Here is a 12,155-nt window from a genome sequence, read left to right as displayed (position 1 = left end):
TCTCCAAAGCTCCATATCTTTAGCTAGGCTCACATTAAATGTGGTGTGACCCGCACCATTAATGATAAGAGTTGGTAGGTTGCCCACATTCTTCACCAAGTATTGTGGATTCGAGGCTGTTCCTCCCCTCTGTATATGTGGGAGGGCATTCCACCTCACTATAAGGAAAGGGGTCACCTATAGTTATAGATTTAAGCTCAGTGCATGGTTTTCAGTGTTAACGATTTCCACACAGACCAATTCCCCAGTTCTTCTCACTGACAGAGCACAATAAGATCAGGACAGGATTGAATGACCCTGTGACTGAGCCATTTTGTGAAGAGGGCCAAACACCATCTCCCCAGCGAGCTCTGCACAAGGCATGGTCTGTGAGCCAGAGCACTTAGGTGCCTTTGTGAAGTTAGGAGCCTTTGTGAACAAAGCAATGAAGCATCCGACCCCAGATCTGTTTAGTCATCACACCATAGATGATGGGGTTTAGCGAGGGGGGCATCACGTAGTACATGATGGTAATAAGAGCTTGGACAGGGTGAGGCTTCTTCTCCTCAAATCGTCCCGAAAGGGAGAAGTAGAGACCTGGGATGTGAAACACTAAAATGGAACAGAGGTGGGAGATGCAAGTTCTGAAAGTTTTGAGCCGGGCGTCCGTTGTGGGGAGTCTGAAGATGGCCCTGAGGATGTGAATATAGGACACAACAATAAAAAACACATCCAGACCACTCAGACAGAATAGCACAAAGAGGCCGTAGTGACTACTGGCTCGGGTATCACCACACGCCAGACCTACCACCGGCATGTGCACGCAATATGGCCGGGGAACCATGTTAGTTCTACAGTATGACCACTGCCTTGCCAGGAGGACGCAGGGCAATATGATCAAGGCACCTCGCAGCACCACGGCCAGGTCAAGTTTGGTCACCGTGGCACTTGTCAAGATGGTGGAATGTCGCAGGGGATGGCAGATGGCCACATAGCGATCCAAAGACATGGCCACGAGGATCCCAGATTCTATTATTATGAAGCAGTGAATGAAGTACAGCTGCACAAGGCAGGCACTGAAATCGATCTCCCTTGAATTGAACCAGAAGATGCTCAGTGCTTTGGGCACAATGGATGTGGACAAACCAAGATCAGTCATGGCCAGCATGCAGAGGAAATTATACATAGGCCCCCGGAGGCTCATGTCCATCTTCACGGTGTACAGGATGGTGAAGTTCCCCAAGAGGGCTATAATGTACATGGTGCAGAAGGGGATGGAGATCCAGACATCAGCTGTCTCCAGTCCGGGAATGCCCTGCAGGATGAATGTGGAAGGGTTGATGACCTTGGTTGTGTTAGATTCTGACATGGAGTAGAGGAGAATGGGTTGAACTGCGAGGTAGAGCATATGTACCGTATGTTTTCCTGACTTCCTATTACTCTTGTCCTTTGATGAAGGTTGTAGGAGAAATCCTGGAAGGAAAGGCAATATTCATATGAGACAAAACAGGCATGACTGGTTGCTGTTGTGATGGACGGGTCAGACTGGTCTCCTCACACACTGAAATGTTCCATTTTCATTGTTCGGATAAATGATTGATGAACAGCTGGATTTTTAATATGAATTCCGTATTTGATGGAGCTCTGTGCTCAATAATGTTTCATGACCTTGGAAACTTTAGTAGGCACCAGCTGGAAAAAGTGTCTTGGGGCCCTTGTTACCAATTTCTGTTTCTTAGTGCCTTGAAAGTCAGGCTAGAGATCCTGTGCTGTATAGAGCCCTCCCCCCCGCCATTCACCTGGTTGCTCCAAATATGAGAGTGGGAAATAACCACAAATCTTTTCCTATATCTGTGCCAGAGGGAACCATCCCAGTTATAATAGACAATGAAAAGCCCTGGGGGACATAGCCAGTAAATGCCTAGAAACTGTGCTCAGTCAAAGAAATTGCCAAAGCCAGGACAATCTTGGGGTGCTTGGGAAATGTGCTCAGATTTCATCCCTTAGTCTCTGGAAAGGACACAGGTGATGTAAAGGGGGTTTGCAAGACCCAGGAAACATAACTGTGATTTCTTTAAGAGTCAATGAGATAGTTAAAAGTCACAATGCCACAGTCATTGCTGGCTAAAAACTTTTGGTGAAAACCCAGCTGAATGAAAAATGGAAGGAATAAATTGGGATGGAGGGAGCAAAATATAACCATGGCGGGAAAGGAGAAGAAGATATAATACAATTTGGAAGACATGAAAGCAAATGAACGATAATGTAACTATCCCAAACACATGGAATCATAGAATCATAGAACCATAGAGCTGGAAGAGACCTCAGAAGGTCACCAAGTCCAGATCCCTGCCCTAGGCAGGACCAATCCCAACTAAATCAACCCAGCCAAGGCTTTGTCAAGCCGAGACTTAAACATCTCTAGGGATGGAGACTCCACTACTTCCCTAGGGAACCCATTCCAGTGCTTCACCACTCTTGTAGTGAAATAGTTCTTCATAATATCCACCCTGGACCTCTCCCACCACAACTTGAGACCATTGTTCCTTGTTCTGCCATTCATCACTACTGAGAACAGCCTCTCTCCATCCTCTTTGGAACCTCCCTTCAGGAAGGTTTAGGCTGCTATCAAATCCCCCCTCACTCTTCACTTCTGCAGACTAAACAGATCCAAATCCCTCAGCCTCTCCTCGTAGCCCCCTAATCATTTTGGTCGCCCTCCACTGGACCCTCTCCAGTGTGTCCACGGCCTTTTTGTAGTGGAGGGCCCAGAACTGACACAATACTCCAGATGTGGCATCACCGGAGCCGAATAAAGGAGAATAATTGCATCTCTGGATCTGCTGCCAATGCTCCTCCTAATTCTCCCTAATATGCCATCAGCCTAGTTGGCTACAAGGGCACACTTTTGACTCATATCCAGCTTGTCATCCACTGTAAACCCCAGGTCCTTTTCTGCAGAACTATTACTTAACTGGTTGGTCCCCAGCCTGTAACAATGCTTGGGATTCTTCCATCCCAAGTTCAGGACTCTGCACTTGTCCTTGTTGAACCTCATCAGATTTCTTGTGGCCCAATCCTCCAATTTGTCTAAGTCACTCTGGACCCTATCTCTGCCCTCAACAGGATCTACCTCTCCCCCTAGCTTAGTGTCATCTGCAAAGTTGCTGAGGGTGCTATCCATCCCCTCATCCAGGTCATTAATAAAGATATTGAACAAAACTAGTCCTAGAACTGAACCTTGGGGGACTCCACTAGAAACAGACTGCCATCCTGACATCGAGCTGTTGATCATTACCCGCTGGGTCCAACTTTCCAGCCATAATATTGTGGGAGACTGTATCAAAAGCCTTGCTAAAGTCAAGGTATATCACATCCACTGACTTCCCCATTTCCACAGAACCAGTTACCTCATCATAGAAGTTAATCAGATTGGTCAGGCATGACTCGCTCTTTGTGAATCCATGCTGACTAGTCCTGATCACATTCTTCTCTTCCAAGCTCCCCAAAATGGATTCCTTAAGGATCCCTTCCATGATTTATACTCTATTAGCATCCAAGAAGGATGTAACACAACATTAGCAGTTGAACATTAAAGTTAATAACACCAGAGTTAAACATGAGCCAATCAATGAGACATCTCATTTTGATCCAGAAGTCAGTAATCCTGCCACAAATGAACTACAAATATATACGTGAAAGAAATAATGCCAAATAATGAAAATATTGGGGAAAAATAGAAAATATTTGACAAGGCAAGAAAATAATGGAAAAGCTGATGTGTGAAATAAGGTCAATCAGCATCATACCATATGGAAAACCATAATGTCATATAATCCTGATTTCATCCTTGAAGAAATGACAAATTTGGCTGATCAAAGGAAACAGGAAGATGCAACAGACTTTAATGTTTTTAATTTGATTTAGTAGGAAAGAGAGTCAGATAGAACTATTTAAACTAAATATTATCAGTGTGGCACACATTACATGGGCTAAACACCGGCTAATTGACAGATCTGAAAATAATCATTATCCGAGGGTCATTGAGAGGGGAGTTTTGTGGGACCATGATGAGGCCTGATATTATTCAATATTGTAGTCAGTCCTGGAAACAAATATGAAATTTCTGCACAGAAATGACTGGCAGAGGGATTGAAAGGAGGAGGCCAGGCAGTAATAATGATTGGTCTGGGGCATTTCTTGAGTCAGGCCCATTCATAAGAACATAAGCAGAGCCATAGTGAGTCAGACCAAAGGTCCATCTCGCCCAGTATGCTGTCTGCCGACAGTGGCCAATGTCAGGTGCCCCAAAAGGGGTGAATCACACAGGCAATGATCAAGCGATCTGTCTCCTGCCATTCATCTCCACCCTTTGCCAAACAGAGGTTAGGGATACCATTCCTTACCCATCTTGGCTAATAGCCATTAATAGCCCTAACCTCCTTGAATTTATCCAGCTCTTTTTAAAACTCTGCTATAGTGCTAGCCTCCACAACCGCCTCTGGAAAGTAGTTCCATGGGGCAGATAATCACACATGTGGTGCTGGATGCAATAAATAGTATAGCCCTCACCCTGCTGGTTGGCTTCTGCCTGCATTCTCGCCGATGAACAATAAGGTTGTACATGCGGATTTTATTTAAAATTTGGGATATTATTTATTATCAAGTTTGAAAGAATGTCTAAAGTAGCCAGGTCCCTCGAAGTGCCCCTTCTACACTCTCCTCTCAAAACTCCCCCCTGTTTACAATCACCCTGTTCCCAAGATTCCCAGTCTTCCTGATAGCCCCTCCCTTTGGCTCTGGCTCGACCAATGAGCAGAAAGTTTTAGATTTCAAATACTAATTAAGGCTCACAGCTTCCAACAACCAGCCTGAGCACACGGCCTTTCAAACCATCCAACAGGGCAACACATGGATCTACAAACAAACAAACACAAGCCCAGAACCCCCAAACACACACTTCAGAGAGCCACTTACCCCTACCTCCTGTAAATTGCCCTCCTTCACCAGGACAGCACCCCTCTCAAAACTCCCTCCTGTTTGCAATCATCCTGTTTGCAAACAACCAACTGACCACTGCAGTTCTTGGGAGCATGCCATTGAGTGCAGACTCTCTGGCACTGCCAATTAAAAGGTCTCATTTTAGTTGTTAATCAGTTTGACTGTTGTTAAGCATCTGGATCGAAATATCCCCCAAAGGAAGCCTACTGCGGTGTGGATAGTTATTAGAAAGTTTCAGACATGACAGTTCAGCCTGCTCCTCTAATGCGACAGGAGAGAATGTTTGTGGCCTACATTGGAAAATCCTTCAATCTGTAACAGTGAGGACGCCCATTACTTCCTGGATTTGAAAGAGAGCCAAGGGAGGTTTTTGTTCAATTCTTCCTCCAAGGAGATTTTTCCCTTTGTAGAGGCTGAACAATCCATGGGACAGATCTTCAGAGTTTTGCTTTGTATCATACAGCTACTAACACCTTTCCTCCTGACGGATCCCCTGGGCCATCAAAATGCACCTAACCCACAGGTGACGTTGTCAGCCAGGATGCAGAAGCAAGAAATGGTGTCCCTGGCCTCTGTTCTCTGCAGGTGGGAGGGATCAGGTGAGGATTCCCTGTTGTGTTCCCTGCCTCTGGGGCATGTGGCATCGGCCACTGTGGGCAGACAGGACACTGGGCTGGATGGACCATTGGTCCGACCCAGTCTGGCCGTTCTTGTGTTCTTATAAAAAAGAATGGGAAAGGCCCTTAGAGGATTAGGGTCTGTGCAATGCAAAAAAGACCACAGACCAATCCCCTCTCCCAGCACACCCAGCACACCAAGCACACGCATAATGCATTGGGGATGGAGGAGGAGAGGATGTTACCTGTGACTCTTGAGGTGGAAGTGTCTTCCCTGGGAATCTCTCTCATGCAGCCACGTCCCGAAACTCTCTCACTGCACCACCTGCAGTTACGGCCCATGCTAAGAGCCAAAGCAGGAATTGCTCCATCTATAAAGCATCTCTGGGCCATCCCATTGGGTATCGCTCAGCACCAAGGGGAAGTGACAGCTGGATGTAAACAGGCTGGAGACTGGGGACACTCAGGACGGGGTCCCTGTCTGTGCCTCTGGGCTCATTAGCCAGGTTTAGCAGTAAACAGTCATTATGAGACTTCCCAGTGCTGAGTGCTGAACCACAAGGGAATTGGCCGCTTTGTGTATTTGTGTCGAAAACTATAATCGATTAGTAAAAGAAACAAAGAACCAAGGGTTGATGCCTACAGCTCCATAGGAGATCTGGTAACAGGGAAATGCCCAGGAGGGCTGGGCAGCCAATAGAGACAAACCTACAGACTGATGGCTGAGGGGAGACATAAACACCTTCGAAAGGCACGAGTGGCTGTTGCTAAGGGTTTGAAAATCTATAGTTCTCATCTGGGTTTATCATCCCACTGTGTAGCACCTGTCACTGAAGGATCTTCAATCCATCTGCCAAGGGAAAGGCACCATGAGTTTCCTGAGATTATAAGGAAGTTGACCTGAGGCAAAGAGGAAGCGACTCAGAGAAGAGCACACAGGGAATGAGAAACCCACCCGGGGAGTCCTGACTCTCCTCTCTCTCAGGAATTGTATGTACGAGAGGGGAGAAATAGGTTCACAATCGGGAAGAGTGCAAACTGCAATATGGTTACCTCTGAGCCCTCTGGTCGGTGCTGCCTACTTGTCCAGGCAATATCGTCCTTCCATCTGTCGGATGGTCCTTAGTGTTTCCACAGACAGCCACTTCCTCAACGTGAGATGCACCCTGTCTTAAAGAGGGTGCTCATTAAAAAAAGGTCTTGGAAAATCAGATCCTGAGTTGGGGTCCTTCCACCATCCCACTCTCCATCCTCGAGAGGCCAGTTGTGTGATTGCTCCCCTCCAACAGGGAGTCTTTGCCTCTGACTATACAAACACATTTTCTTTATATGGGCCAAGAACAAAAAATGCCCAGGACTAATAAATATGGCTGTCTGAGCCTCCTCCTTCTAACACTTCTGCCAATTGTTTCTTGGCAGGGATGTCATATTTGCTTCCAGAAATTATGAAAATATTGAATAATAATATAATATTAGGCCAGATAATGATCCCACAGGATTCCTCTAGCGAAAGTCCTGGTCACAGTCAATGGCCCTTGGACAATGTTTTTTCTCTTCTTTTCAGATCTGTCAATTGGCCAATTTTTAACTCATTTAACAAGTTCTTCACTGATAATGTGTAATTCATACATCTCAGTGTGTTTCAGACTAAATCAAATAAGAGAAACCAAATCTATTCCACCTGTATGGGTCACTTGATAAGCCAAATGTGTACTTTGATTCAAGCATCAGATCAGGTTTATTAGTTATGTATGCACTATGTTGTGGATTGACATCAATTAGATTCCAAAATTTTTAACCATTCACAGATCAGCTTCTCCTTTGTTTTCTTGCCTTGTGTTACATAAAAAGTCATATGTGGGTTCTGTAGCTTAGCAGATGCAGTATGAAGGTTTCTATCCTTGAAGTACATACCCTGGTAAACAGGTATCCTGCAAAAGCAAAATGCATCTGGGCTTTATCAGCTTTAACCCATGCACTTGAGCTGGGAAACTACTAAGTGATAAATAACATGACTTCGGTTCTCAACCAGTGGGAAAATTGAGAATGGCATTGAGCCAGCATGCGCACACCTGATAAACAACTGTAGTATAACTAGTGTAGGGAGTACCATGCCTGGTGAGTTTCTTAGACTAGAATAATAACAGAGGTTGCCTATCTCCTAGAACTGGAAGGGACCTTGAAAGGTCATCAAGTCTAGTTCCCTGCCTTCACAGCAGGACCAAGTACCCTCTCTGACAAATTTTTGCTCCAAACCCCCTCCACAAGGATTGAACTCACAAACTTGGGTTTAGTAGACCAATGCTCAAACCACTGAGCTATCCCACCCCCTTTTAGGTACCTTGAGCTTGGAGAGTGCCCTGGATTTTCTCAGCTGGAGCCACATCCATGCTGCCTGATGCAAGGTGACAGGAACAGGACTCCCCACAGACTGAAGGGGCGTAAGCATTTCTAAGTTCCTATTGCTCTCTTATTCATTGCTCTGCCTGTGCTTATTGATGTGTCACGTTGCAGTATCTGTATATTCACTCTTTAATAGTTGTGATGTAGCGAGATTAATCAACTCTGTTGTGAAGTGAATCCATATCCTGTTTGTCCTTGCCCCTGTAAGTTGACACCTTATCAAATATTTGTTAAATGTCTCTCTTTTTTTCAAATTGACATTAAACAGAAAGGTGCTTTTCATTTGCCGTTAAATATTTAAGGGTTATATTTTGTATTTGCTGCCTGATTATTGACTCCTAGTTCAAAATGAGATGTGGGATTGATCAGTCAGTGTGTAACTCTGGCCTTCATATCTTTAATGTTCAGCTGGTCATGCTGTTTCACATTCTTCCTGGATGCTAATAGACTGGAACGTATTTCAACTCCTCATGCGATCGGAGGACAAGCTCTGCTATGTTCCAAACTCAGGACAAAACTATATCTTCGACATATCAACTTTTTCTGTGACATTAACGAGGTTCCTTTCTCCCTCTAGGAAGTGGCTAAACCTGTGCTAGGATTACTTTTGTTCTTAACATGCAAAAATAACCTCCTTTCTCTGATCCTTAGCTCTATTAGTCAAGGATATGTCCGTGATAGTTTTATCATCTCTCATTCATTTTCATATCTTCCAATTTGTATTAGTTCCTTTTTCCTTCTCCCAACTTCATTATATATTGCTCCGCCCAGTTTCTTCCTTTTGTTTTTCCTGCAGCTAGGATTTTACCCAAACTGTTTTTAAGCAGCAATGACTGTGGTAATGTGGCTTTTTGACATCTCATGGAATCTTTTTAAGAAATCCCAGATATCATTCCCATGTGCTTTTTTCTATAATTTTTCCTCCCAATCACGTCAGTTGATAATTTTCATCAGTAATGGGAAATTCAAAACTTTGAGGCACTTAATGCCTATCGATATTATTGGTTGGGAACTTTCCCTCTTTTGTCATTTCAGTGCAATCATGTTAACTTTTTATCATCCTCTCCTTTACCATGTCCCCTTTTCTTGTCTGCTCCCTAAACTAAAGAGTCCCTGACTTTTCTGTCTGTCCACACAGAGCACCCTCCCCTTTCTCATAACACGTCCCAGAAACCCCCTTCACATCAGCTGCCCCTGGAGGCTCAAGTCCATCTTCACAATGCACAGGATGGTGAAGTTCCCCAAGAGGGCTATAATGTACATGGTGTAGAAGGGGATGGAGATCCAGACATGAGCTGTCTCCAGTCCAGGAATGCCCAGCAGGATGAAAGTGGAAGGATCTATGACCTTGGTTATGTTAGAATCTGACATGGAGTAGAAGAGAATAGGTTGAACTGTGAGGCAGAGCAATTCCTCCTCTATGTACCGTATGTATTCCTGACTTCCTATTGCTCCTGTTCTTGGATGGTAGTTGTAGGAAAAGTCCTTGAAGGAGAGGCAAAGTTCACATAAAACAATACATGCATGACTGGTATCTGCTGGGATGGTTGGGTCAGATTGGTCTCCACACACACTGAAATGTAACATTTCCATTGTTCGGATCAATGATTGATGAACAGCTGGATTTTTTAATACGAATTCCATATTTGATGGAGCTCTGTGCTCAATAATGGTTCATGACCTGGGAAACTATAATAGGCACCAGCTGGAAAAAGTGTGTTGTGACCCTTGTTACCCAGGTCTGTTTCTTAATGCATGGGAAGTCAGGCCAGAGATCCTGTGCTGTAGAGGGCCCCACATTTGCCTGGTTACTCCAAATGTGAGAGTGGAAAATAACCCCAAACCTTTTCCAAAACTTGTGCCAGAGGGAATCGCCTCAGTTAGAACAGACAGTGAAAAGCCCTGGGGATCATAGCCAGTGAGGGTACGTCTACACTTGCTCCCTATCTTGAAATGGGGATGCAAATGTAGTGTACCAAAATTGCTGCAATGTCTCCTCACTGGTCACTTGGCAGAGCTTGCCCGGAGCAAAATGGCTGACGTCACCCCTGTGCAGCCAGGCCCCCAGCCTGTGGCTCTGGCTCTGAGAGGCACCTGTGGGATGACTTGCAGGAGGGGAGCGATCGCACCCCTTCCCCCTCGGGGATGGGGAGTGGGACGGTGGAAAGGACCTAATCCAGGGCCTGATTTTCCAGAACTTGAAATAAACCATCCATCTATTTCAGACAGGGTGCATCTCATGCTGAGGAAGTGGCTGTCTGTGGAAACACTAAGGATCGTCCAATAGAGGTGAGAACGATATTGCCTGGGCAGCTAGGTAGCATGGACCAGAGGGCTCAGCGGTAATCATATTGCAGTTTACACTCTGCCTGATTGTGGACCTATTTCTCTCCTCTCATACATACAATGACCGAGAGAGAGGAGAGTCAGGACTCCTGGGGTTGGTTTCCCTGTGTGCTCTTCTGTGAGTCGCTCACTCTTTGCCTCAAGTCAACTTCTTTGTAATCTTGGTGTGTTCACAGTGCTGTTCCCTTGACATCTGCATTGAAGCTCCTTCAGTGAAAGGTGCTGCACAGTGGGATAATAAATACAGGCAAGAACTGTTGATTTGTGATCCCTTAGCAGCAGCCCCGCATGTCTATGGAAAGTGTTTGCGTCTCCCCTCAGCCGTCTATCTGCAGATCTGTCTCTACGATCTGCCATGCCCTTCTGGGCATTTCCCTGTTAACAGAGTTGTATGGAGCTGTAGGCATCAACCCTAGGTTCCTTGTTTCTTTTATTATTCTATTGTAGGTATCAATCCTAGGTTCCTTGATTTTTTTACTAATCTATTAGGCTGCATCTAGACTGGCAAGTTTTTCCGGAAAAGCAGCCGCTTTTGTGCAAAAAATTGCCAACTGTCTACACTGGCCGCTTGATTTTGCGCAAAAGCACTGACGTTCTACTGTCCGAAATCAGTGCTTGCGCAAATGCTTTGATGTTCCCGTTCGGGCAAAAGCCCTTTTCCGGAAATGTTTTTGCGCAAGAGGGCCAGTGTAGACAGCTAAAAAGTGTTTTGCGCAAAAAAGCCCCGATGGCGAAAATGGCGATCGGGGCTTTCTTGTGCAAAACCATGTCTAGATTGGCATGGACGCTGTTCCGCAAAAAGTGCTTTTGCGGAAAAGCACCCGTGCCAATATAGACTCTCTTTTCCGCAAATGCTTTTAACAGAAAAACTTTTCCGTTAAAAGCATTTGCAGAAAATCATGGCAGTCTAGACGAAGCCTGATAATTTTGTTCACAAATACACAGAGCAGCTAATTCTCTTGTGGCTCAGCTGATATTCTCAATCTTCCCATCTCCTGCTGGGAAGTCCCGTAATGACTGTTTACAGCTAAACCTGTCTAATGAGCCCAGAGACACAGACATGGAGACAGAGACCCTGCCCTGAGTGTCCCTAGTCTCCAGACCATTTACATCCAGCTGTCACTTCCTCTAGGTGCTGAACGATGCCCAATGGGATGGCCCAGAGCTGCCTTATAGATGGAGCAATCCCTGCGTCGGTTCTTAGTATGGTCCGCTGCTGCAGACGGTGAGAGAGATGCGGGGCATGTCTACCTGACTGAGACTCCCTGGGAAGATACTTCCACCTCATGATTCACAGGTACCATCCTCATCTCCTTGATTTCCTGGTGTAGGAATGGTGTCCCTGGCCTCTGTTTGTCAGAGGCTGGAGACGGATGGCACGAGACAAATCACTTGGTCATTGTCTTCGGTCCTCCCCCTCTGGGGCACTTGGGGCTGGCCACTGTTGGCAGACAGGCTACTGGGCTAGACGGACCTTTGGTCTGACCCAGTACGACCGTTCTTATGTTCTTATGTTCTAATGGTGCATTATGGGTGTGCTGGGAGAGGGAGTTAGTGTCTATTTTGCACTGCACAGACCCCCGCCCTCTCACGGCCCTTCCTATTCATTTTTATAAGAACATAAGAACATCCAGACTGGGTCAGACCAGCAGTCCATCCAGCCCAGTGTCCTGTCTCCTGATAGTGGCCAGCACTAGGTGCCCTGGAGGGAGGGAACAGGACAGGTAAACCTCATGTGAGCCCTCCCCTGTCTCCCACCCACAGAGAACAGAGCTCAGGGACACCATTTCCTGCTTCAGCATCCCGGCT

At 45.8% G+C, this 12,155-nt stretch overlaps 1 protein-coding gene across 1 annotated transcript; it reads right to left on the bottom strand.

Annotated features, from left to right (window-relative positions):
• Window positions 1–400: 400 nt before the first annotated feature.
• Window positions 401–4,576, bottom strand: LOC149526120 (olfactory receptor 52R1-like). Its single transcript, XM_089773931.1, has 2 exons — window positions 4,552–4,576; window positions 401–1,452 (listed from the first exon to the last, which is right to left on the bottom strand). Exons 1-2 carry the CDS (start codon window positions 4,574–4,576, stop codon window positions 401–403), a joined length of 1,077 nt encoding a protein of 358 aa, XP_089630057.1.
• Window positions 4,577–12,155: the final 7,579 nt, after the last annotated feature.

Source organism: Pelodiscus sinensis, chromosome 1 (genome assembly GCF_052426305.1).
Source record: "Pelodiscus sinensis isolate ZL-2025 chromosome 1, ASM5242630v1, whole genome shotgun sequence".
In the NCBI taxonomy this organism is placed as follows: domain Eukaryota; kingdom Metazoa; phylum Chordata; order Testudines; family Trionychidae; genus Pelodiscus; species Pelodiscus sinensis.
Note: the sequence above shows the minus strand (reverse complement) of the source record. Positions and strands in the feature narration are given on the sequence as shown.